Consider the following 27,223-nt stretch of genomic DNA (forward strand, 5'->3'; position numbering starts at 1 on the left):
ACACTTAACCAAAGTTCAGACTGCAAGCTTGATTTCTCAAAATGTAGAGTTTGTCCATGCTCACTGAGTTTGGAAAACTCTCAGTAGAGATGAAGTTTATATCCATGATCAACATTTAGTGGTTTCTGAGTTAGTAATAGGTGGAGCCGGTACCAATTTTAACACAGGTCTGTCGGTCTTCATTTAGTCGATAACCTTCAGCACAGCTGCATTTTGGCCAGTTTGTTGCCTTGTCGATGTTGCAATACTGCTGACAGTAACCGTTCTTATATTGACAATCCAGATTTTCTGAATTAAAGAACAGACAGACACAAGGAAAAGCCAATTACTCAATATCAGCATTAAACACTGACTCATCAATCAGTCTAGCCCATGTGATTAAAGGGGCACTGGGAGCATTGAATTCAAAATTGATGTAAAATTAGAGAAGCTTACAGCACAGCATGAGATGACTTGGCCAATTGTGTCTGCTTCAGTCACACAGCCTAATCCTACTTTCTGGCTTTTGTGAAAGAGAGCAGTGAGTTACAGAGATTCATTCTCCAAAGGGAGGGAGGAAGGTTACTATTCAGGTACCATAGGCATTGGTATTTATCTGGCCAACTTTTTTGATACACATTAATTACTTAGATATGGTAATGCTGAAAATAATTTCCAAGTTTGTAGGTGACACAAAACTCAGAAAGGTACCAAACAATGAGGAGAATATAATGGGCACGTGCACTTTTGTAGGAAGAATGGAGTGGAAATATGAACAACTGGATTATATTGTGAAGGAGACCTGACATTATATGTACAATAGTCTTTGAAGCTGGCAGGACAACCAGAGAAGGCTATCTACTTTTATTAACAGTCACAAGTCTTAATGATTGAGTGAGGGTTATTAAATAGTTGATTACGCAGATGGTTGAACAGATGGACAGGTCAGGTGGGTAGCAGAGTCAGGTTGGCAAGATCTGGTCGGGTGAGCTGGGTCGTTGAGTTCCCTGGAGTTGTCACGGTCAGGACAATAAATCAGATGATTAGGATGGGTCAGGGTGAGGGTCAGACCACAATGCAGTCAGGTCAGGTCAGAGGACTCGGTTGGCTTAAGTTTGGTCAGAAAAGGTTAGTCAGATCAGATCAGGGAGTGAGGGGTGTCAGTTGTGGTGCTCAGTTCAGTTTCACTGGCTCATCTTGAATTAACAGTGTAACATGTTTTAGGATAAGTATTCAAGTAACTAGCGAGTTTTGAGAGGATTTGTAGCTTAGGTTGGGTTTCTGGATATGAGTTTGCTCACTGAGCTGGGAGGTTAGTTTTCAGACTTTTCGTCACCATTCTAGGTAACATCATCAGTGAGCCTCCGATGAAGCGCTGGTGTTACGTCCTGCTTTCTATTTATCTGTTTAGGTTTCCTTGGGTTGGTGATGTTGGTGATAAACAGATAAATAGAAAGCAGGACATATAACACCAGCACTTCATCGGAGGCTCACTGATGATGTTACCTAGAATGGTGACGAAACGTCTGAAAACTAACCTTCCAGCTCAGCGAGCAAACTCACTTCCAGACATTCAAGTAACTCTCGCAAATCTAACCCAAGTCTCTGACACCAAGTTTAGTGTTGGAGACAGAGGGTACAAGACATATCAGAATTTCTGGTTAATAAAATGTGAGGCTGGATGAACACAGCAGGCCAAGCAGCATCTCAGGAGCACAAAAGCTGACGTTTCGGGCCTAGACCCTTCATCAGAATTTCTGGTGCCCACTTTGCAGACATTTACAGTTCATGTGTGAATGCTGGACTTTTGCAGGGATTGCTACACAGGTAAACCCAGATTTTACTGCCCTGGACCATCTGAGGTTTGAGTCAACATTAGAAGATCAATTATTCATAGAACACAGATAATGGGGAACCTCCGAAGGGAGTATGACATCCTGAGAAGTTTAGGTCACTGCAGATCACATTGGCAAAGGTGGTCCATTTGTAACTCATTAACAATCAAAGGTTCCAGTGGTTGGGTTGAGAATGTAAGGACTGTGAACGCTTATGTTGTACTCAGACTCTACGCAGGGCAATAGGATCAAGGCAGTGTTCAATTTGACAAAGTCAGCAATGCATAGCAGCTCAAATAACCAATCATATACACACGTGGACTCAAAAATATATGCGTACATATTCAGACAGACATGCAATTGTACCAATGGTTGAGTTATTGGGAAGGTAAGCTGCTGGACATTATCAGAAGAACCACAAACCTGTTTCACAATTCTCTCCTTTCCACAGTGGAGGGCAGAGACAGATGTAATTGTAGCTTGAGGCCCGACACAAACCACCATTTAAGCATGGTGACGATTTGCAAGGGTTCAGATCTGAGAGAAAGGCACAGAGCAATCAGTCAGTGAAACACACAAAGATCCACTGTGCAACATGTAAGAGAATGGTCAGCTCCTGAGGGATCTGTATAATGGAAAATGGCTTGGGCTGCACTAAAGAAATATCCTGTGGTTTGATTAGCATTCAGTAACTTCCTCCTAAAACCTGCCAAAATCTTGAGTTTATCTGTGTTGAATTTTAACTTGCATTTTAGGGTGCGAGAATTATTTTTAATTTAGCCAATGCAATAGCTTTCTTATTTTCGATATTCAAGGTGATTTATCCACAACTTGGCCGATGGTGGGCTTGGGGAGGGAGGCATTCTTCAGTGACGTGCAACATTGTTTGTGTCTGTCTGCAAGTGTATAAGGGATTTGCTGAGGTCCCAGCAATGACAATTTCCCAGAACTAATTTAGCAAATACCAATTTTTCAGTGATCGTTCAAAGCCTGCCATTCACCAGGCAGGCTTTCTTGCAAGAAACCTGTTAGTGACTTTGTGTGTTTCTCACTCCTCAGTCCAAAGGATAGCAAGGTTGCTATATATGGAGTATTAATATGGAAGTTGGGAGAGGTGAGTTTAACAAGTTATCATGGAGGGATAAGTGAGATGCTTCATGAATCCAAGGTCATCAATGTACATTTCCATTGCAAATCTTTGAATTCAGTGTGACATATTGGATAGAGAAGGTACTAAACAATTGTAAGTGTGTGAGGCAAACCGAGTGACTAAAACAAAATACTGCAGATGATGGAAATCTGAAATAACAAGAAACAAAGTGCAGGAGAAACTCAGCATGTCTGGCAGCATTGGTGAAGAGAGAAACCAAGTTAATATTTTGAGTCCAATGTGACTCTTCTTCAGGACCCTGGAAACAAAGTGAGTTGTTGAAAGTATTACTTGTTTCATTAACTTGGAGCCAACATGTTCATTTCAAACATTGTGAATTCTTGCTTAGTCGCTCCACATTGATACGTAGCTGTGTTTATCCTAGATAGGAGGTTTAATTGATAACCATTTTTGGTTGCACACAGTACACTGGGTTGGCCGCAGCCTTCTTTGATGGACTGCTCGTTGGTCAGAGACGCCATATGTTGAGCAATGGGATATTTTGTAAATGAATTACTTCAGCACAGTGACAAAATTAGATTTTGATACAAGTGACAAAAATAGCACTTACTCTTGTATGTAAACCAGAACTCCATCTGTTGAAAGAAAATAAGTTTATTGAAATTCATGCAATCTACTCATGGAAGTCGTTAATCTGTCATAATATCAATGTCTGCCAGACCTATGAACTGTGTTCCAAATGCCAAAGTTCTCAGGTACATGGTAAACAAAGGACAGCGGCCTGTTTCCAGTTCACTGATTTCAGTCATTCTTGGGTTTCAAATTTACTGGTTGAACCTTCTACCAACAGCAAATTGCTTTGCATTGCAACTCAACTGGTCTTCTTGGAGCTAATCACCACTTCAATCCTCTCCACAATTCCATCAAAAAACTCAATATCCTAAGTTGAACTGGAAAGAGTCAAACCACGTGTCCGTGCACGGCAGGGAGGTCATGGGGGAAAAGCACATGGTGCACAGGGAGTTGATTCTTACACAGAATTGAAAACAAACCAATGAACTGCACTTGATATGGGTGTGGTAATGAGATTTGATACACTGAGATGGGAGCAGACTTTGGACAGGAAGTGGGAATGAGACAGGAAAGAAGGCACTGTCAACGGAACTTGAATGCAGGAGCAGAAATGGAGAATCAGACCCTGTGCTGGGCATTGGGTGCAAATTTTAACCTTACTGTGGAATATATACAAACACAAATCAAATACGTCGATGAATGCTGAGGCACAAATATACACAAGTACACAAGTCAATCAGACAGAAAACATGTACTCATGCATTGATATATATTCCCACAAATCAAAGCTCGCAATTCAAAATATTTAATATATGCAAGACACAGGTGCAAAAAGAAAGACCTGGATTTATATTTGGGGGGAGGTGACGGCCTAGCAGTACTATTGCTGGACTGTTAATGCAGAGACCCAAGTAACATTCTGGGGACCCTGAGCTGGAATTAAGAGTTTAATGATGAACATGAATCCATTGTCGATGATCAAAAAACCAATCTGGTTCACTTATGTCATTTAGGGAATGAAACTGCCATCCTTACCTGGTCTGGCCTTGAAAATGTGGTTGACTCCAAACTGGCCTCTGGGCAAATTAGGTATGGGCAATAAATGCTGCCCTCAGTGATGCCCTCATCCCATGAATGAATAAACAGTAAATTGCACCTTTAATGCTCCAGAATGGTACAAAGTGCTTTACAGCCAGAAGAGTACTTATGAAATGTGCTCAATGTTGTGGGAAATCAGCAGCTGTCTTGCAGATGAGCTGCCACAAACAGCAATATGATAATGATCTGATGATTTATTTTTCTGACATTGATTTAGCAATATCTGTTGGTCAGGGATAATTCCCTTGCTTGCTGCGGGAACATTAATATCGACCTAACAGTGAAGATGGATCTTCAGTTAAACATTGTTTCCAAAAGACAGTACCTCCAATAATGATGTACTCCCTCAGTACTGCACTTGAATATCAAATTTTAAAAAAATACAAAAGAACTGCTGGAAATCAGAAACAAAAAACAGAAACTGCTGAAAAATCTCAGCAGGTCCAGCAGCATCGTTGGAGAGAAATTAGAGTTAACGTTTCGGGTCCAGTGACTCTTCTTCAGAACCGATGGTAGCTAGGAAAAAGTGGGTTACATGTAGAAGATAGAGCAGGAGGAGGGGACGAGGAATAAACAATAGGTGGAGAAAGAACCCAAATGGAGAGAAAACCGGCTAGGCAGACAAAGGAGTGGATAATGGTCAGCCTAGGAGAATGAATGGCTGTTAATGGATGCTCTTAATGACCAACAATGGGCAGTGTGTAACAGCAGACCACATGATAACAAGGCTTGGTGTGTAGGTGTTGGGGTAAAGACATGGGAGAAGGTGCCTCAAGCCCTAAAATTGTTGAACTTGATATTGAGCTCTGAGTTCTATATAGAGTTACCAAGTGGAAATCAGCTGCTTTCAAGTTCTAGATGGGAATTAAAACTCCGACCTTGTGATTCAGTGACATGTTATTGACTGAGCCATAGTTGATAACTACATTCAAGTACTGATTGTATATCCCCAAACTCATGATGTATGTAATATATAATAACACAGCCATAGATACAAACTCAAACTAGCACATGTTCACGCAGGCTTAGATGAGCACCATTGCAAAATACACAGGCATTTACACACACCTACACATTGATGTGCAGTTATCAGGTGAAAAATATCTTACGGTTCTCTCTCGAGATTTGTAAATTTCTTCTGCTTCCTCAAATGAGCAGGATTCCTCATAGCATTCTCGCTCCAGAGAACCTGGCTTAATCTCTTCCCAGAACCAGTTTGCTCGCTTCTGAACTCTCAGCACTCTGTTTGCTTCATCCTTCAGGTAAAATGCTGTGAAAGTGGGAAGGCAGAAGTCGGACTATGGAATTAGGGAAAAGACTATGGTTGCCAACTCAGAATGCTTTAGCTCTAATCAATAATTTAACAATTAATTTAATTAACTACTTAATTTTGCTGTGTGATTCAGCTTGTCCTGTCATCACAGTGCCTGAAATAGCCTCAGCCTCTGAACTTGGGTTATAACTAAATCTAAAAGGGTGGAGGATATGTTGTTTATGAGCCGATAACAACAGCAATGACATGAGGCATGAAATTTTGTGAGCCTACAGTTTCACAAGGTTTCTCTCTCAGATTTCCTCATTCTTCCTGAAATGTTCAGTGACGCACCCACCCAATTGCCTCCAGACTTGCAACCATCTGTGTTAGTGTGTGGCTTCCTGACATTACCCAGCTATTGTGCTCCAGATAAGCTATTAACTGAAGGACTGAGGTTCGGTAGGTGTCAGGGTCAGTTGTTAAAAGCAGGAGTTCCGTGGACACTTTCTCAAGGTGAGGAGACAGAGGCTAGAGGAGCTGGAGGAGATCATGTCCTTTGGACAGGTACAAAACACTCAAACCCTTTCCAGGTCATGACGTGCCTTATTTTAGTAGTTTGAGTTATTAAAATAGTGCTGCCAAAGCCCTGGAGTGATGTGCATTAAGACTGCGGGTTGGATGTCAGAAGCCTATAAACATCCGGGCCTAAAGTATAAAGAGACAAAAGAAAAAGCCCTTTCATTTTTAAACCTGTTTTCATCGTCTGTCCACCTTGATGGTGCACATCCCCACCACTGGGCTCAGGAGGCAGCTGTGTACTAGCATATCCTTGAGTGGTGCACAACAGAGTGAAAGTGAAGATGAGAAATGTTTCCACCATCACCTTTGCATGAATACAACAGGCCTTCCCCTTTGCATCCCTGCACTGTAGCAATTCAGTAAACTGACTCTCACCACCATCTTTTTGAGGGGAAATAGAGATGGGAAATGGTTTGAATAAATTAGGTGGTGGATGAGGTAGTAGTATTGTCACTGGACAAATATTCAAGAGATCCAGTCTAATGTTCTGGGCACGTGGGATTGAATGCAACCATGGCTGATTATAGCCTTCAATTCAATTAATAACTTTGGCATTAAAAGTGGTGACCATTGCAGGTTCTTGTAAAAAAAAACACTCCAATTCACAAGAGATAATGGGAACTGCAGATGCTGGAGATTCCAAGATAATAAAATGTGAGGCTGGATGAACACAGCAGGCCAAGCAGCATCTCAGGAGCACAAAAGCTGACGTTTCGGGCCTAGACCCTTCATCAGAGAGGGGGATGGAGGGAGGGAACTGGAATAAATAGGGAGAGAGGGGGAGGCGGACCGAAGATGGAGAGTAAAGAAGATAGGTGGAGAGGGTGTAGGTGGGGAGGTAGGGAGGGGATAGGTCAGTCCGGGGAAGACGGACAGGTCAAGGAGGTGGGATGAGGTTAGTAGGTAGCTGGGGGTGCGGCTTGGGGTGGGAGGAAGGGATGGGTGAGAGGAAGAACCGGTTAGGGAGGCAGAGACAGGTTGGACTGGTTTTGGGATGCAGTGGGTCGGGGGGAAGAGCTGGGCTGGTTGTGTGGTGCAGTGGGGGGAGGGGATGAACTGGGCTGGTTTAGGGATGCAGTGGGGGAAGGGGAGATTTTGAAACTGGTGAAGTCCACATTGATACCATATGGCTGCAGGGTTCCCAGGCGGAATATGAGTTGCTGTTCCTGCAACCTTCGGGTGGCATCATTGTGGCAGTGCAGGAGGCCCATGATGGACATGTCATCAAGAGAATGGGAGGGGGAGTGGAAATGGTTTGCGACTGGGAGGTGCAGTTGTTTGTTGCGAACTGAGCGGAGGTGTTCTGCAAAGCGGTCCCCAAGCCTCCGCTTGGTTTCCCCAATGTAGAGAAAGCCGCACCGGGTACAGTGGATGCAGTATACCACATTGGCAGATGTGCAGGTGAACCTCTGCTTAATGTGGAATGTCATCTTGGGGCCTGGGATGGGGGTGAGGGAGGAGGTGTGGGGACAAGTGTAGCATTTCCTGCGGTTGCAGGGGAAGGTGCCGGGTGTGGTGGGGTTGGAGGGCAGTGTGGAACGAACAAGGGAGTCACGGAGAGAGTGGTCTCTCCGGAAAGCAGACAGGGGAGGGGATGGAAAAATGTCTTGGGTGGTGGGGTCGGATTGTAAATGGCGGAAGTGTCGGAGGATAATGCGTTGTATCCGGAGGTTGGTAGGGTGGTGTGTGAGAACGAGGGGGATCCTCTTGGGGCGGTTGTGGCGGGGGCGGGGTGTGAGGGATGTGTCGCGGGAAATGCGGGAGACGCGGTCAAGGGCGTTCTCAATCACCGTGGGGGGGAAGTTGCGGTCCTTAAAGAACTTGGACATCTGGGATCTCCAATTCACAACGTCCTTTAGGGAAGGATATTCTGTAATCCTCACCAGATCTAGCCTGCATGTGACTTCAGATCCACAACAATATAGTTGACTCTTAAATGCTCTCTGAAAAGCCTAGCAAGTCACACAGTTGTAGCTAACCATTACAGTCTCATGAAAAGAATAGAACCTTCAACTAACTTGCATTGATGTCAGCACTACAAATGGAAAATAGCAAACACATTCCAGTCGACTCTGCAAAATTGTCCTGACTAACAACTCGGGGTAGTGCCAAAATTGAGAGCTGTCTCACAGATGAGTTGACAACAGCCTAACACAATCATACATTCACCAGCTCTTGTTATATCCCGCCCCAACAGCAGGACAGATCCAGCAGAAGTGGTGGCACAGTGGGGAATTGCCCTGTAAGTCCTCAACATCGATTCCAGACCCCATGACGCCTCATGACATCACATCAAATGTGGACAAGAAAGTCTCTGCTAATTATTACATAGCACCAACAATAGCAACACCCGAGCTGATGCATCAGTACGTCTTCATGTTGACCTCTATTAAGGGGATACACTGAGGTTAGAATAGGTATAAAATGCAGTCTGTATGAGGAACTTCAATGTTCATCCCCAAGAGTGGCTCAGCCCCACCGCTACTAACTGTGCTGTTCAAGTCCTGAAGGATATTGCTGTTAGATTGGCCCTGCAGCACATGGTGAGGAAACAAACAGAAGGGAGAAATACCAGAGATAATGGGAACTGCAGATGCTGGGGAATCCGAGATAACAAAGTGTGAAGCTGGATGAACACAGCAGGCCAAGCAGCATCTCAGGAGCACAAAAGCTGACGTTTCGGGCCTAGACCCTTCATCCTGCGATAGGGTCTTCTGCGGTGAAGGGTCTAGGCCCGAAACGTCAGCTTTTGTGCTCCTGAGATGCTGCTGGGCCTGCTATGTTCATCCAGCCTCACATTTTATTATCTTGGAGAAGTACTAGACTTTGTTCTCTTTAATCTTCCAGTAGCAGTATATCCATGATGAAAGTGGTAACAGTAACCATTCCAACTCCGAGGATACTATAGCAGTGTGTCCAAACACAGCAAGACATGGATAATATTCAGACTTGAGCTGATGAGTAGCAAGTAACAGTTACGTGATGCTAGTGTCAGGCAATGATTTTCTTGAATAAAAGAGAAACCATCATTCCTTGACATTCAATGGCATTGCTATAGTTTAATCCTCCACCATCAATATCCAAGGGTTACCAATGATCAGAAACTGAACTGGACTATTTAAGTAAATACAGTGGCTGAGAGAGCAGGTCAGAGGCTAGGAATACTGCAGTGAGTAACATACCTCCTAACTTCCCCAAGCATGTCCAACAAGGCACGAGTAAAGAGAGTAAAGGAATACTCCTGCCTGAATGAGTGCAACTTCAACAACATTCAATCCATCAAAAGCCTTCAATATTCACATCCTCCATAAACAACGAACAGTTGAAGCAGTGTGTGCTATCTACAAGATTGTTTCAACAACCAAGGTACCTTAGAATGTACCTTCCAAAACTCAAATTTCTAGCACCTAGGACAAGTGCAGGACAAGTCTTACCATCACTTGCAAGTTCTCCACCAACTCAGACCTTCCTAATTTTGAACTAAATCACCTTCCTTTACAATCACTGGGTCAAAATCCTGGAATTCCCAACCTACAACACATCGACTGCAATGGTTCAAAATAAAGCCTCACCACTACCTTCCCAAGGGCAACTGGAGATAGACAATAAATTCTCGCCTAATCAGTGATGCACACATCTCATGAATGAACAAAGAAATTGTAGATCTTGCCCACATCCAATTTAAGCTATAAAAAAGTCCCAGCTATAATCCTTGAAAGTAGCCTTGCAGTAGTGAAACGTGATTTTCAAGGAGGCACATAATGTAGAAAATTTGAGGAAAAATTGGATTGATGGTTTAGATATTGGTGTTTGAGAGGACATTCTCTTGGGACAAGCTGTTTGGACATCTGAATCTCTTTTGTCCTTTTTATTTTAGTTGAGACAATCTATTGAATATCCTAGTGCTTTTGTAGTGTATATTCCCAAGTAACTATTCAAGGAACCTCATCTGGCAGAGGAATGTGACAAATGCGACAAAACAAAAGCATCAAGTCAATGTTGAGATAACAAGGTGTGAAGCTGGATGAACACAACAGGCCAAGCTGCACCAGGGGAGCAGGAAAGTTTGGCGTTTCGGGTCGAGACCCTTCTTCAGACCCAAAACATCAATCTTTCCTGCTCCTCTGATGCTGCTTTGCCTGCTGTGTTCATCCAGCTTCACACCTTGTTGTCTCAGATTCTCCAGCATCGACAGTTCCTACTATCTCAAGTCAATGTTGAGATACTATTGAGATATTATCTACTTGCCTAACAACGGCATGGTGTAATACTATCACTTCTATTTCTGAACACATGCCACAAACCAAGGTCACTGTAACCTCAACACTTACCTGAGCTCTTTACATCACCTGTGCAGCTCACCAGCATCAGCAACGCCCAGCACCAATGGTATTCCCACATCTTCAGGGACTGATTGTAAACTTAGTCTACCATGAAAAGAAAATGTATGATCAGAGACTAGAGCCTGACATTCAGTGAAATGCCTTGAGCAATTCCATTTCATTGACTTTGCTTTCCACTGCCCCCACTGTTTAGCACTTGGAAATTATCTGTTTAATAGAGAAACATAGAAAATGGGAGCAGGAGTAGGCCATTAAGCCCATTGCACCTGCCTTGCCATAATGCAAGATCACGGTTGATCTTCTATCTCAACACCATAACCTTTGACATTTTTAGCCTTTAGAAATCTAGTTCTTTTTAAAATATATTCCATTACTTTGCTCCGTATTCTTCAGTGTGAGAGAATCCCACAGGTTCACCATGCTCTGAATGAAGACATTTCTTCTCATCTCAGTTTGAATGGTCAACTACATACCTGAGATGTTGTTCTGGACATTTCTGGAGAGGGATAATATTCCTGTCCAGCCCTGTCATATTTTTATAGATGGCAATAAGATCTCCTCCCTCTTAAACTCTAGTGAATACAAGCCCAGTCAACCCAATCTCTCCAGATTTGACAATCTACCATCCTAGAAATCTGCTCTGCTCTGCAATGTACCTGAAATGGAGTTATTGAACTTTATCAGTTTAAATTTCTGAAATATTGTGTCTCAGCCTTCTCTCTTAAAATCTTTGGGTAACAGTGTCAAGTCGCAATATATAACAGTAGGTAAAGTCACATCGTGGAGGTGTCATGTCTATTGAACACTCTAAAGTTACAATGACTTGCATTTATGCCTGTTACATTATGTTGCACAGCAGATGTGCAATATAGAGATAGTGAGAACTGCCGATGCTGGAGTCAGAGATAACACAGTGTGGAACTGGTAGGAACATAGTGGGCCAGGCAGCACCTGAGGAGCAAGAAAGTTGACATTTTGTTTCGGGACCCTTCTTCAGAAATGGGGAAGGAGAAGGGGTGGGGCTGGGTAAGGTAGATGGGATGGTGATAGGTGAATGCAGATAGGGAGTGGTGGGGATTGGTCAGTGAGATAGGAGGGATGGATAGGTGGGAGAGAAGATGAATGGGTGTGTCAGGCCAAGGAGGTGGGGATGAGAGGGAGGGTTGGTCATAGGATGAGGCCAGGGGTGGGGAGATTTTAAAACTGGTAAAGTCCACATTGATAATGCAGTGTGGAGCTGGAGGAACACAGCAGGCCAGGCAACAACAGAGGAGCAGGAAAGCTGATGTTTCGGTTCGGGACCCTTCTTCAGAAAAAAAGGTCCACATTAGGACCATTGGTTTGTTGGGTCCCAAGGCGGAATATGAGGTGCTGCTCCTCTAGTTTCTGGGTTGTGTCATTGTGACACAGGAGCCTACCCAGGATGGACATGTCACCCAGGGAGTGGGAGGGGGAGTTGAAGTAGGTGTTGTCGTTTGTCACGAACAGAGCGTAGGTGTTCTAAAGCAGACTCCGAGCTTCCGCTTGGTCTTACCAATGCAGAGGAGGCCACATTAGGAGCATAGGATACAGTAGACCACATTGGTGGATGTGCAGGTGAACGTACTCATTGTATCATGGCATGTGACCTAATGGTGTAAAGCTCTCAGTTCCCTTTTATGGAGCTTTGCCTTCTTGCAGCATTACGCACTGAGGGCAGAATGCTATAGTACATTTGAATGAGCACTAGTTCCTATGATTATAGTGTGCATAGATAGATATGAAGAGTATCATTAAAAGTTCATTTCTACAGGCTTCATCACTAACATAACTAGAGGAGCTAACAAAAAATACTACAGTTGCACATAGTTGCAGATCATCAGCTATCACACCTTACCATCGCATCAATTACTGCCCTGATGCAGATGACTGATCATGACTCTGTAAGAATCTGTCACAGTGAGACCAATCTCACAGATGAAATGTTAATGAGGTTCACCAAGATGAATGGGTCTTGCAATTCTTTAGTAATGTGCTTCAAACACATACCTGCAAGACATGCATTGAAAGGCACTCTCATCCGTTACCCCTACCACCAACTTCATACACAAGAGATACTTCATTATTGGTAGACTCCCTTTGCTTTCTCTCTAACACTGGTATAGAACAATTAGAATTCACGAGTGATACATCTTTCAGATTCCCAGTGAATATTTTACAAATGGTAGGCAAAGCCATTGAAGATTTCCCCATTGACCACTTGCAGTGCTGCTTTTTCGAGGACCCTACAATCAGAAAGCGCAGTAGGTCAAACCTCAGGAAGCAATCATTTAACATCAATGGCTTTAAGTTTGTGGAACAAGGAGCTTCACAGTAACACACAGCATGGGCAAGCTGGTGGAATAAACCAGCTCTCAAGTTCATGAGGTAATAAAGGAACCCAAGGGCATTTAGAGATGAACTATAAATGTTGGTTTTGCCAGCAAAGTCTAACCCTTACAAATGAATAGGAATTGGCCCTGCACATACTTGGGATGGGCCCCACAGTGGTCTCAACTGGAGAGAGACATTATGTAGTGTACCTTCTCTTCTTTATTGTTGCAACATCTCCTCATTTTCTATCTTGCAGGCATGAGAAATTCTGAAGGTATGCTCACATGCCCATTCATTGTTGATCTGGTTTTCACAGTATAGAGAATATTCTAATTTTAAGATACCCAAACAAAATCTTAAACCATGAGCAAACATTCAACATGGGGTAAAGAAATAATTGCTCCTAAACCCAGCTCAGAATGAGTAGGTCTTGAAAACCTACACTTGATGTCCAATGCATTACAATTAGCTCCAAGGGGCAAAGGATTGGTGCTGTGTCTGGAGTGCAAGGTATGAAAAGCCAAAGACACCTTTATCAGTTCCCAACATCCAATGAGCATTTGAATGAAGCTCCCACTACGAATCAGCTGGAGGATACGATGGCACAGTTGTAAGTGTCACTGTACTTGCAATCCAGAGCTCCAAGTTAACGTGCTTGTCACAGGGTTCGAATCCCACTTTAGCCGATGGTGAAATTTGAATTCAGTAAAAATCTAGAATAGAGAGCTACCCTACTGCTTCATCCCTGGGATCATTCTTGCAAACCGCCTGAAAGGACTCCTTCCTTAGATACAGGGCCCAAATCTGCTCACAACACTCCAAATGCAGTCTGATTAGACTGTCGGTAGTATACCTCTGCTCGGTATTCTAGCCCTCTTGACAAATTGCTAAAATTCCATTTGTCTTCCTAACCATGAACTGAATCTGCATGTTAATCTGTAGAGTATCCTGAACTAGGTTTCTTAAATCCCTTCATATTTCAGATTTCCAAAGCCTTTCCCCATTTGGAAAATAGTCTACTCTTTTATTTTACCTGCCGAATCATATAACCTCACACTTTCCCGTTATAACGTAACATAACCTCCATTACAGATCCATGAGAAAAGACAGGGTGAGTCAAAGTTAGATGGATTGACACTGCAGATTGTTGAGGTATGGTAGAATCTTGAGTGTCCTTGTAAATAAATCACACCGTATATATAAAAAATAGCATGCAGGTACAACAAGTGATTAGGAAGGCAGGCTGGTCTTTATTGCAAGGGAGTGGAGTACGAAAACAGGAAGGAAAACACCACACCTAACTTTTTACGTTGAGTAAAAACTAAATATTGTAGGTGCTGGAAATTCACAATGTACGCAGAGAACGGAAGCAACTCAGCGGGTCTGAAAAGATCCATGCGGAGAGAAGGAGATTTAACAGTTTGAGTCCATTGTGGCTTCGTCAGAACTAAAATGCTTTGCAGGCTATGGATTCTTGATATTTTTGACAGAGGCAGTAGAGGAGAAAGTGTAGAGGTCCAGTGTAAAGGACAAAGGGGTTGTTAATTGTGGTGAGAGAAAAGGAAATGTAAACTGGATACATTAAGGCGGGAAAGGGAAGCAAATGGATCCTCTCTACGAACAGCAAAGTCAACAAAACATAGACAAGACAAAGCTGGGATTGGGGTGGGGAAGTATGAAGAGAATGTAAGAAAGAAGAAGAACAGACACAATGCAGTCGTGCCTTAAAGTTATTGAGACCTTGAGGTTGTAAAGTGCGTAAGTAGATGATGAAGTGGTGTTGTTCCTTCAGCTTGGGTTGTGCTTTGTTGGAATGTTGCAGTAGACCCGTGATAGAAAGGTTACCGTGAAAACAAGGTGATGGATAGAAATGGCAAGCAACTGGAAGCCGGCATCATTCCTTCAGACAGAGTGGAGGTGTTCTTACAAAGCAGCCACCCAGTCTGCATTTGGTCTCATCGGTGTAAAGGAGACCAAATTGTGAGCAGTGAAGACAGTAAACTAGATAGAAAGAAATACAAGCAAAACACAGATTCATTTGGAAGGTGTGTGCGAGGCCTTGGACAGTGAGGAGGGAGGACGTGAAGGGGAAATTGTTATATTTAGAATTCTTACAGTGTGGAAACAGGCCATTTGACCCAACAAGTTCACACTGCCCCTCTGAACAGCATCTAATTGAGACCCATTCCCCATGTCTAACCCACCTAACCTAAGCATCCTTGGACACTACGGGGAATTTAGCATGGCCAATTCTCCTAAACTCTCCATCTTTGGGCTGTGGGAGGAAACCAGAGCGCCTGGAGGAAACCCACGCAGACCCAGGGAGAATTGTAAACTCCACGCAGTTACCCAAGGGTAGAACCGAACCTGGGTCCCTGGTGCTGTGAGGCAGCAGTGCTAACCACTAAGCCACCATGCCACCCCATGTGATTACCATGGATTACATGGGAAGATGCCATGAGGAGGGGAGAAAGCATTAGGAGCGATAGAGGAGTGGACCAGGATATCATGGGCTGTCATTGCAGATAATTCTGGTCTCCTTAATGAAGGACAGATGAATTAGCATTGAAGGCAATTCAGTGTGAAGGATCAATAGACTGAATCCCAGAATGGATTGGATGAGGAAAGTTAATTCCAGTTTAAAGGAATGAGCGATGATTTTTTTGAAACCCAAAAGATTCTGAATGAGCTTGACAGGATAGATAATGAGAGGAAATTTCCTCTTGTGGGGGAATCTAGAACGAAGGGGTTTCGAAATAGGGGATCTTGCATTTAAGATGCAGATTAGATTGAATTTCTTTTCGAAGACAGTCATTACCCTAGTCTAGAAAGTTTGGAAGCAAGATCACTGAATATAATCAATGCTGCATTAAGTGGATTATTGATATATAATGGAGTGAAGGATGATGGGGTTTGACAGGAAAGTGGGTAAGCCATGATCTTATCGGATGGCCCAGCAGATTTGATGGGCTGAATGGCCAACTTTTGCACCTGTTTCTTACGTTCTTTGATCCTGATGGCACAAACCTATGCAGCCAGAAACACTGGCCCTGCCTGTTCTCCCGAATCGCCAACTCATGGGAATGGAATTTCAGACCTGTAACATTTTATCACATAAAACATAAACTTTAACATTTCTAGTTTTACAGCTCACATTGGCACTGGCACAATTGCCCCATAGTCTCTTTACCTACATGCCAGCCTTGCCTAAGTGACAGTCCTACCACTTCAACATCTGAAAGCCATGGGGATAAGATGCATGACACAACACAGAACTAGGCTCACAAACAAAAACTGAAATTGCCAGAAAAGCTCAGCAGGTCTGACAAAATCCCGTGGAGAGAAATCACAGTTAACATTTTGGGCCCAGTGACCCTTCCTCAGAACTGATGGTAGAGAAGAAAATGTCAGTTTATATACAGAACATTGGGTGGGTTGGAGGTGTAAGGAGTAAACGATAGGTGGGATCGAGCCCAAAGAGAGTGAAGAACAGTTGAACAGACAAAGGAGTGGATAATGATCAGCCTGGGAGGGTGAATAGCTATTAATGGGGATGATAAGTGGCTAACAGAGATAATGAGAACTGCAGATGCTGGAGAATCCAAGATAACAAAGTGTGAAGCTGGATGAACACAGCAGGCCAAGCAGCATCTTAGGAGCACAAAAGCTGATGTTTTGGGCCTAGACCCTTCATCAGAGAGGTCTCTCTGATGAAGGGTCTAGGCCCGAAAAGCCAGCTTTTGTGCTCCTAAGATGCTGCTTGGCCTGTTGTGTTCATCCATCTTCACACTTTGATAAGTGGCTAACAATAGGTTATGTGTAATAGTAGACTATGTGATAACAAGACCTGGTGTGTGGGGCTTGGGATAAAGACTTGGCTGGGCTCAAGCACTAAATTTGTTGAACTCAACGGAATTAGGCTGTTGATTAAGGAATGTGTATGGTCTGTTAGCTCTGTTGGCTGGACAGTTAGTTTGCAATGCAGAGTAATGCCAACAGTGTGGGTTCAATTCCCCTGCCAGCTGAGGCAGTTTCCTCCCCTAGCTCTGCCCTTGCTTGGCCTTCAGGTTAAGCTACCACCAGTCGTCGTTCTGAAACAAGACAGCAGCCCCATGTCCTGGTAAGGCTACGATGACTTTAGTTTTAAGGAATTGGTTAGGTTTTTGGCAAGAGCTCCCCGATTTCTCTTTGAAATACTGTCCTGGAATTTTTTACACCCACGTTGGGGTGGGGGGAAAGCCACAGCCTTGGTTTAAAGGTCTTTTTTGAAAGACAGCACTTCTGGCAACCAAGGCAATAAAAGTTGTTGGCTTGAACCCACTACCTTCTGATTAAGAGACAAGAGCACTCTTAACTGAGGCTGCGCTGACGTGAACATCTCAGGATATAAAGATGTGAAAGATGCAATATAACTGCAAGTTCTTCCTTTTCTGCAAATTTTTTTATATCATTTTCTACATATCACTTCCGCAGACATCAATTAAGATTTCTGATTGAAAGAGTCAGCATTTCTCATCAAGTCATACTTAACCTTAAAGCTTTTAAAATTATATTAAGTGTCTTAAGAGAACCGTAGAACCCAACTTCAAATAGGCTCACAATGTTGCAACTTGTAAGCTCACAGAGATGACAAAGTTTCCCACAGGCCACTTATAGCAGAATGAAACTTGTGATTGACCCAGTTTCAGACTAATTTAGGCACCATTATTTTTTAAAGTTTAAATGGTGGGGAAAGTGATTTGATAGAGTTTTCAGCTCAGGAATGCAAGCAAAAGGGATTAACACACACTGTTGGAACGACAGGATCAATAGAATTGCCTCGAATCATACTAAAGCTAAAATCTCAATTACACTGCCCCCGCACACTGTCACAATAGAAATAGTTCAAACTCTCAAAATAGGTAAAGCATGGATTCAAATAGTTTGTGACTAATTCTTTAATGTCAAGATTTCCTCTTTATAACAGGAACGGGATGAGCTTCCCAATTTATGCTGCAAGAGACAATTCTTGGATAAAACTCCAAAATTGGAAGAACACTCAGAAAAGTGCAGCTCTCTTCTGTTCAAGTGATTTTTATTTGCTTAAATATTTGTAACTGAAATAACCGAATCTACTGTGTTATTTGTAACTGAAATAACCGAATCTACTGTGTTTTGTGAAACAGTGAAATCTGATTCCAATTAGGACCATTTGATAAATTAGTCTAGTTTAGTCTTTTATTCAATCATTAAGAAAGTTTTGTACTTACCTTGTCCTCTGCTTGCTAAATTCCAATTCATTCAAACAAAACACAAGTTGATAACTAACTTATTTCAAATATTGACTCTGTGGATCAATATTTTGAGATTCCTGTTTTTTCCTCTCCCCCCACCCCTCCGAAATGACTAGAACAATTGAGAAAGCCTCATTGAAACATAACTGGATCACACAGCTTGCTCAATATGTTCCAAGTGTAATTCCTGGTCTCTGGTTTGAATTAGCTGATAGGGCCCATGGATCAAGGTGCTGTAATTTGCCTCCCTACTCAATTTTCCTCTTCCTAATCATGCTGCAAGATCAGGATAAGTCTCAGAAATGGTCTTTCCAACATGCTCCTTCCTCCACCCCTAATCTTTCAGTCTATTGCTGACACATCTATCTAACGGACAGAAATGTTTATAGTCAGAGTGATACAGCAGTCATCCCTTGCACATCAGTGATGTTATTTATAAATTGTAATGAGAGCAAGAAAACCAGTGAAATCAGTTAAGGTTAACTAGCTGAAACGTTTGAGTTCTGAGGAAGGGTCACTGGACCCAAAACTTTAACTCTGTTTTCTCCTTCACAGATAATGCCAGACCTGCTGAGCTTTTCCAGCAACTTCTGTTTTTGCTCCTGATTTGTAGCATCTGCAGTTCTTTCGGTTTAAATGGATAGACAAGGCTTGTTTTCTTTGAATCAGAGATGACTGAGGCTGGAAATGATTGGGAAGGAAATAGCTATGGTAGACACGTGGAATTTATCCTCTTGACGGATGGATCAATGACCAGGATTTCAGGTAAGGGGCAGAAAATTCAGATGTGATGCGAGAAGAAGGTTTCTCACTGAGAGATGGAGGGAATCTGGAACTCACTGCCTGTAAGGGTGGTAGAGGCAGAAACCTCAATGTTTAAGAAATATTTAGATGTAACTTTGACTTCTAGGAATGGTAGGCTGCAGGACAAGTGATAGAAAATGGGATTAGAATAGTTAAGTGCTTCTTTTTTAGTAAGACCATAAGACATTGGAGTGGAAGTAAGGCCATTCGGCCCATCAAGTCCATTCCACCCATCAAGTCCATTCCACCATTTAAATCACGGCTGATGGGCATTTCAACTCCACATTCCCGCACTCTCCCCGTAGCCCTTGATTTCTTCTGATATCAAGAATTTGTTGATCTCTGCCTTGAAGGCATCCAATGTCCCGGGCATACTTAATGGGCTGAGGGATTGTTTTCCTTGCTTTAGACCTGCATGACTCTATGTGATAGCGTAATACAGCACAGAAGCAGACCCTTCGGCCCAATTTGTCCATAACAGTATGGTTTCCTAAACTAAACTAGACCCATTTGCCAGCATTTGGCCTGTTTCCTATCCGTGTATGTGTCCAAATTTATTTTGAATGTTGTAATTGTACCTGCCTCGACTACTTCCTTTGGCAACTTGTTCCTTATACATGCCGTTCTCTGTGTGAAATTTGCCCCTCAGATCTTTTTCAAATCTTTCTCCTCTCACCTTACACTTATGCCGTCTAGTTTTGGACTCCCCTAGCCTTGTGTAAAGACCTTGGCTGTTCAGCTTATCTATGCCCATCATGATTTTTATCAACCTCTATATGATCACCTCTTGGCCTCCTATGTTCCTGGAAAAAAAAATCCCAGCCTATCCTTAAAACTCAAACCTTCCAGTCTTGGTAACATCCTTGTCAATTTTTTTACGTGCACTCTCTCCAGTTTAAGAACATCCTTCCTATAGTCAGGCAACAAGAATATGCAGTACTCCAAATATGGCCTTACCTATGTTTTGTGTACCTGTTACATAATGTCCCAACTGGCATTGTGGAGATTGATGAACTGCTAGCAGTCTGGAAACCTGGAATCACAGATGGCAGAATCCTTACCTTAAAAATTGCAGGTACTTTGTCAGCCAGCATGGGCATTCAACACCACTGGGGATCCCAGCAACAACTGCACTGGGATGGCGCCTGATCTTCTGGTTGGTGGATGAGGTCTGCACAGCCCCTTTTAAATTCAGCCCAATGGCTTTGGTCTTCCCTCAAATTAATTGTAGGAATATTAGCATCAACCATTCCTGGATGTCAGCCAAACAACATGACAAATCAGAGGCAGCGGAGAGTCAAGGGACAGTGTGAAGTGATAAAATTAGGTACTGTACAACGTACACGAGAGACTTGTTATTGAGGTTTTGGATGATGGGACCAAAGGACAGGATGGATGACGAGAAATTGGAGAGGGCTAAGGATAGAACCTTGAGGGGGACACAAGTTTTGGTACAAGAGCAGGTAGAGGGGTCTTGCAGGAAATTCTCAGGATTTGATTGCATTGATAAGAATGGAAACAAAGTTTGAGCATTGGATCTGGATGGACTATAATAGAAAGCTATTGAAGGAAGATCTTGTGGTCTGACTATTTCAATGACTCCAGACAGATCATGGAATTCAGTTCACCATGATTATAGTCTCCTGGAATTATCTTTGGTGGCTGTTTCAGTACCGAGCAGTGGTGAAACCCTGAGGAAAGAGTTCAAACTCCTTTGCGGGAAAGGCGGCCAAAGATTTGGGTGACAACAACATATGAAAGGGGACAAGAGTGACATTGAAGATAGAAGTGGTGGATTGCAGGGACAGACGTGTGAAGGTTTGGCTTAGAGGTGAGAGTGATAATGCCAGATTTGAAAGGGCTGTATAGGGTTCCTGTGAAGAGGAAACTGTAAGCAGTATCCGTTAGCACGTGCTCAGGACAGGAAATAGCGTTCCTGCATTCAGAACAAGTTATTGCTTTGCACATGCTAGATGGAGTCAGTCAATATTTGGAATAAGTTAATTATCATATTATGTACTGTTTGGTTAGATTAAACATTTGCCAGAGAACTGAACCATACATACACATTGTCTTTTGAGTCACTGGGTAAAAGAAAATCTGGTATCTATATTTTGCTGAAAACAATTCCGTTGTAAAATCAATCTGAAATTTGATATTAACCAGATATCTCAGATGACGCGTTAACCACACAAGACACTCAACAACCACAGAATTTGTGTTAATGATCACACATTGCCAATTTTGTGTGAACAACTTATAGCTAGAATTTATAATTCCATGTTAATATGCTATTGGGTAAGTCTTTAAATGGAACAGAGAAGTAGAGCAAGTTAAAACAAAAACTTCTTGTAAATAAATAGGTGATTAAAGCTCAGGAGTTTAGAAAATGTTTGAGAAAAGATGTGTTTCTTTGGTTTTGCACATGGCCAAGGAATAATATGTGAAGAACTATCAAAGATAGCATCAAGCAATTATGAAAAGTTTGAGCACATTTTACAAAGGACTCACTGGGTATGACAAAAGTACTAAATATATGTACTTTAGATTATCAGTCTTCAAAATTGAAGCTGCTTTGAAAATTTAATTGCATGATATTAGTAATAAATCTAGTCCTGTTAAATGAGACAAAGCTACTATTTTAGATGGCTCCAAGAGTTTGAAGATAGATGCAGCATGGTGCACGCTGCAGTCTACTGAGATTGTGCAATGCCAAGATCAAGACCAGCTTCCACGGTCCTATAACTGTCTCCATGTATTTGTCTGCTGAAAGCTCAGACGCATGCCCATCCATTCTTAGTTTTGTGACAAGGATTCTCAGAAATTAGTAGCATTGATAGACCATAAAACCATAAGATGTAGAAGGGAAAGCGGGCCATTTGGCCCATCAAGCCTCGTTCATGATTGAATGAGATTGTCATTAATCTGATAACTCTCAACTTCGCTTTCTTGTCATATTCCCATAATCCTTCACGGGGAGGTGTCAGTGTTGGACTGGGGTGAACAAAGTCAGAAGTCACATGATACCAAGTTATAGGCCAACAGGTTTATTTGAAATCACAAGCTTTCAGATGGCTGCCCCTTTCTCCCTTCACCTGACCAATGAAGCAGCGCTCCAAAAGCTTGAGATTTCAAATAAACCTATTGGACTATAAACCTGGTGTCATGTGACTTCTGACTTTGTCCATAAATCCTGATTTCTTTAATAATTAAAATTCTGTCTGTCTCGACTTTGATGTACATAGTGACCCAGTCTCAACAGTCCTGTGCAGGAAAGAATACCACAGGTTCACTATTCCCAGAAGAAACTCCTCCTCATCTCTGTCTTAAATGTGTAATCCTTTATTCAGAGATTTTGCCCTGTGGTGCTAGAGTCTCCCGCAAGGGGAAACAACTTTTCTACAGTTATCCAGTCAAACCCATAAGAATTTTGTATGTTTCAGTAAGGTTACCTCTAAATCTTCTAAATTTCAACAATTATAGGGCCAACCAACTCAACCACTCCTCATAACACAATCCTTCCACACCTGGTATCAACTTAGTGAGCCATCTCTGCACTGCCACCAATATCAGTCTACCTTTCTCAGTTGAGGGGGCCAAAACAGTTCACAGTATTCTAGTTGTGCTCTGACTAGTACCTAATATAGTTGTAGCAAAATCTTCCTATTTTTATATTCCATTCCCATTGAAATGAAGACCATATTCAAGTTGCCATTCCTATTGCTTGCTCAATTTGGATGCTAGCCTTTAATGGTTCGTGGACAAGGATTCCTGTAGCCTTTCTCCATTTAAATAATATTCAGGTCCTCTATCGTTCCTGCCAAACCTTGCAATTCCCACATTATATTCTATCTGCCCACTCATTTAACCTGTCCTATTTTCCTCTACAGGCTCACCACTTGCCTTCCTATTTATTTTTGTGTCATCTACACACATGCCTGTAAAGCATTTTTTCTGAAGAAGGTTCCAGACCCAAAACACCAGCTTTCCTGCTCATCTGATGCTGCTTGGCCTGCTGTGTTCATCCAGCTCTGCACCTTGTTATCTCTATAAAACTTTGAACTTGCTCATCCACGTCATTAACATAGATTGCAAGTAATTATGGCCTCAACACTGATCTGTGTGGCACACCACTAGTTACAGGTTATCAGCCTGAAAATATCCCCCTTATCTCAACTCTCTTTCTTCTATTAGTCTTCTATAATCATCTACCTATGCTAGTATATTACCTCCAAGACCATGGACACATGAAGTACCATCATGCACATTATCTTCTCAAATGTCTTCTGAAAATGCAAATATATTTCGTCCGTATTTCTTTTTCATCCATGCGGCTTGGTTATCGCCTCTAAGAATTTTAGCAACTTTTTCCTGCATGCTTTCCCTTTGTTAAGCTGACACTGCTTATACATTTATAATTACACATTATACATTTCTAAATGGGCTGCAATTACATCCTTTCTAATGGACTCTAACAATTTCCCAATTATTGTAAAACCGCAGCAAACTTGTTTTCTTTCTCCTTCTGGCTGAACCATGTTCCTTCCACAAGATTAAGCAAATAATGAAATACCTACTGATATTAAGAGGTCAGCTAAAGAGTTTCAGGTGAACGGTAGACTATTTACAGTAAACAACAATAACTGAAGCAGTCTCCGTGAGTAACAGCAATCAGCACAGTGGCTGAAACTGCTTTAGATTTTTGAAAGAAGTAGGATAATTTTCCAGGTAATTGTAACACATGGATCATAATTAAATAGAAGGATATTATTAAATTGGAAAGGGTGCAGAAAAGATTTTCAAGGATGCTACTGGGACTGGAAGGTTTTAGTTAAGCAGAGATTTAACAGGCTGGGACATTTTTCACTGGAGCGCAGGAGGCGGAGGGGTGACCTTATAGAGGTTTATAAAATCATGAGGGGCATAGTTGAGGTGAATAGCAAATGTCTTTTCCCTAGGGTGGGGGAGTTCAAAACTAGAGAGCATTATTTTAAGCTGAGAGGATGAAGATTTAAAAGGGACCTGAGGGGCAGCTTTATCACACAAAGGGCAGTTTGTATGCGGGATGAACTGCCAGACGAAGTGGTAAATACAGGCACAGTTACAACGTTTAAGAGCCATTTGGACAGGTAAATGAATAGGAAAGGTTTAGATAGATAATGGGCCAAATACAGGCAAATGGGACTAGTTTAGTTTGGGAAACTTGGTCAGTATGGATGAGTTGGATCAAAGGGTCCATTTCCATGCTGTTCGACTCTATGAAAAATTCAGCACATAAAAGAAATTATGAGCATAAATGCAATCTTTGCTACTTACAGCAATGTGTTCCCAAGGCAAGCTTAATGGAGGAGTTACCTATTTATAGCATTGCCATTTTAAGCAGTACTTGTGATGTCTCTCTTCGCAACTTTAAAGTAGTTATGAATTGACTTTATGATGAGAAAATGGAAGGGACCTTTACCTCAGCGACAAATACGTTGATTATATTTTGCACATCTTCGGTGGTCGATGATCGTTCTCAAAGTTCCTGGCTCAGAGCAACTAATTCCCTTATACATTGCAGCGTGGTCATCACAGGAGATCCACTCATCTTTCATAGCTCTTTTAATCTCTATGTGATTTGTGATAAGCAGAAAATAGACCAACACACCAAGGTCAGAATATAGAATAAAGATTTATTATTCTGCAGAACTTGAAGTATCAGTGTCAGATATTGTACAATAGCATGATATTTTCATAAATTCTTCCAGAAAGCAGTCCAATTCACTTAGGCTTTGGGAGTTAAGTCCAGTTGAACCTTTTCATGTCTGATCGAGTCGAACTATTATCTATCCAATCCCTGATTTAACCTTTGCACCATCTGTCCCTGTTTAGGTATTTTTTCATCAACTGTTTAGAGATTCTGACCCTGATTAACTTTCAGCTTGTTTAATCTACCATTTTAGACATAAAATTTGCCTCCTGAAGTATGCCCACTTTTGCAAATTTTGTGAAGCCCTTTCTTGCACTAGCTCCATGTGATTTGGTAAAGGACACTAATATTTTTCATACTGGCTTCCTCCTCTCCATTTGGGGTCTTTCTACAGTCTTAGCTAGAAGCCTATACCCGAAAGATACAGATAACACCAAAAATTCAATATTGAACAGTTAGAGGCTCATAACCATCTATTGCTACTTTTATATAGTACCTTTAAATTAATAAAATGACAAGATACTTCTCAGCAGCATTATAAAATTAAATCAGAGATTGAGTCACATAATCACATGCGATCACTAGCTGGATATTACAGTCAATGAGCTGTGGAATGATATTGTCACATCTGATGAGACACACGAAAAACTCACACTGTTAATTTGTGATAAAGGCATATACTTTAGAACGTGCAGCAGAAATGTCACTTGTAGTTCTGGACTGTAGAACACAATTATAAAGCTGAGAAGGTTACAGGATGAAGTGAATAAGCAGGGAATGACTACCTGTCTCTTAAGGTAAGGTTGAGTTATTGACAATCACAATCAATTACCAAAAGTCATAATGTATAAGCTGTATTTGAGTATAAGTCACACTGCTTGGCAGCATGCTAGGCGGTCACTAAACTAGCATAACATATTTAGCATCTCAGACATAGAGCTTGAAATTCTGTCTAATTTAATATAATTTTAGACACATTGGAAGCTCATTAGAAAGAGCACATACTGCTTCAGATAATTAGGTTGCTACAGAGTTGATTATTGAATACATCCAGTCTAGGTAATTGGTCACTTTGGTGTACACACCAAATGTTTGGAAGCGACCACATCCTTCTCCCCAGCTGACCAGTCCTAGCAGAAACCACGTGCCATTCATTAAAGTGACCATAGGTCCACCGCTGTCTCCTTTGCAGGCATCTTTTCTGGAACCTGGGTTTCCTGCACAGATCATGTTGCTCGTCACTTTATCTTTTAACTTCTCCTTGCACAGCTTGTAAGAGGTCAATTTGATATTGATGAATAACAGAGTACTAGGGCGGACACTATCATCATTTTCATCTATAGCGCCCCAGCCTGTGATCACCACGGACTTGTTGGCAATGAGTAGCTTTCTCTCTGCCATTTCTTTGGTGGGCAAGCACACCGGTATAATGTAATCACTGAAGACAGCAACCTCAGACAGTTGGAGAAGAGCAATGTCACTGTCCATATTTGCGATACTGAAGCTGGGGTGAACGTACACAGTGTTTACCTGAATAGTATCCTCAGTGTGTTCATTGACTGTTCGGTTATGCTCACCTGAAACATAGATGAGCATAAAGTTAAATACTTTGTGCCACACAAGCAGCCAGTAATATTGAGAGAGTGACTACCTCCTTCATGGGCAGTAGCAACGTTGAGTCATACAGCACAGAAATAGACCCTTCAGCTCAACCAGTCCATGCTGAACATAATCCTAAACTAAACTATTTCCACCTGCCTGCTCCTGGCCCATATTTCTCCAGACCTTTTCTATACATATATCCATCAAAATGTCTTTCAGACATTGTAATTGCATCTACACCCATCACTTCATCAGGAAGTTCATTACACGTGTAAAAAAAATTGCCCCTCATGTCTTTTTTAAATATCTTTCCTCTCACCATAAAAATACGGCCCAGTCTTGAAATTCCCCATCTTAGGGAAAAGTCACCTACCATCAACTCTATCCATACTTCTTACGACATAAACTTCTATCAGTTCACCTCTCAATCTCCTACACTCCAGTGAAAATAGTCCCAGCCTATCCAGCCTTTCCTTATAACTCAAACCTTCCATACCTTCTGGTAAATCTCTTCTGAACCCTCTCCAGCTTGATAATATCCTTCCTATAATGGGGCAACCAGAATGGGTCACAGTATTCCAGAAGAGGCCTCACCAATGTCCTGTACAACCTTAACATAATGTCCCAACTCCGAGACTCAAATGACTGAGCAGTGAAGGCAAGAATGCTGAGCATCTCTGTAACCATCCTGTTTATACATTTGATGTAAACTTTAAAGAATGTGGAG

The 27,223-nt window shown here is 42.0% G+C and overlaps 1 protein-coding gene across 1 annotated transcript in view; it reads right to left on the reverse strand.

Moving 5' to 3' along the window:
• Positions 1-27,223, reverse strand: part of LOC125458035 (uncharacterized) — a 65,480-nt gene that overhangs the window by 11,767 nt on the left and 26,490 nt on the right. Inside the window, exons 9-16 of the mRNA XM_048542912.2 lie at positions 25,924-26,471; positions 20,160-20,235; positions 12,840-13,037; positions 10,762-10,851; positions 5,706-5,866; positions 3,536-3,560; positions 2,238-2,351; positions 154-288 (exon numbers count right to left, since the gene is read on the reverse strand). Of these exons, the coding sequence (XP_048398869.2) occupies positions 154-288; positions 2,238-2,351; positions 3,536-3,560; positions 5,706-5,866; positions 10,762-10,851; positions 12,840-13,037; positions 20,160-20,235; positions 25,924-26,471 (1,347 nt within the window). The remainder of the gene's footprint in view (positions 1-153; positions 289-2,237; positions 2,352-3,535; positions 3,561-5,705; positions 5,867-10,761; positions 10,852-12,839; positions 13,038-20,159; positions 20,236-25,923; positions 26,472-27,223) is intronic.

The sequence above is a fragment of the Stegostoma tigrinum genome, chromosome 14 (assembly GCF_030684315.1).
Source record: "Stegostoma tigrinum isolate sSteTig4 chromosome 14, sSteTig4.hap1, whole genome shotgun sequence".
Taxonomy (NCBI): domain Eukaryota; kingdom Metazoa; phylum Chordata; class Chondrichthyes; order Orectolobiformes; family Stegostomatidae; genus Stegostoma; species Stegostoma tigrinum.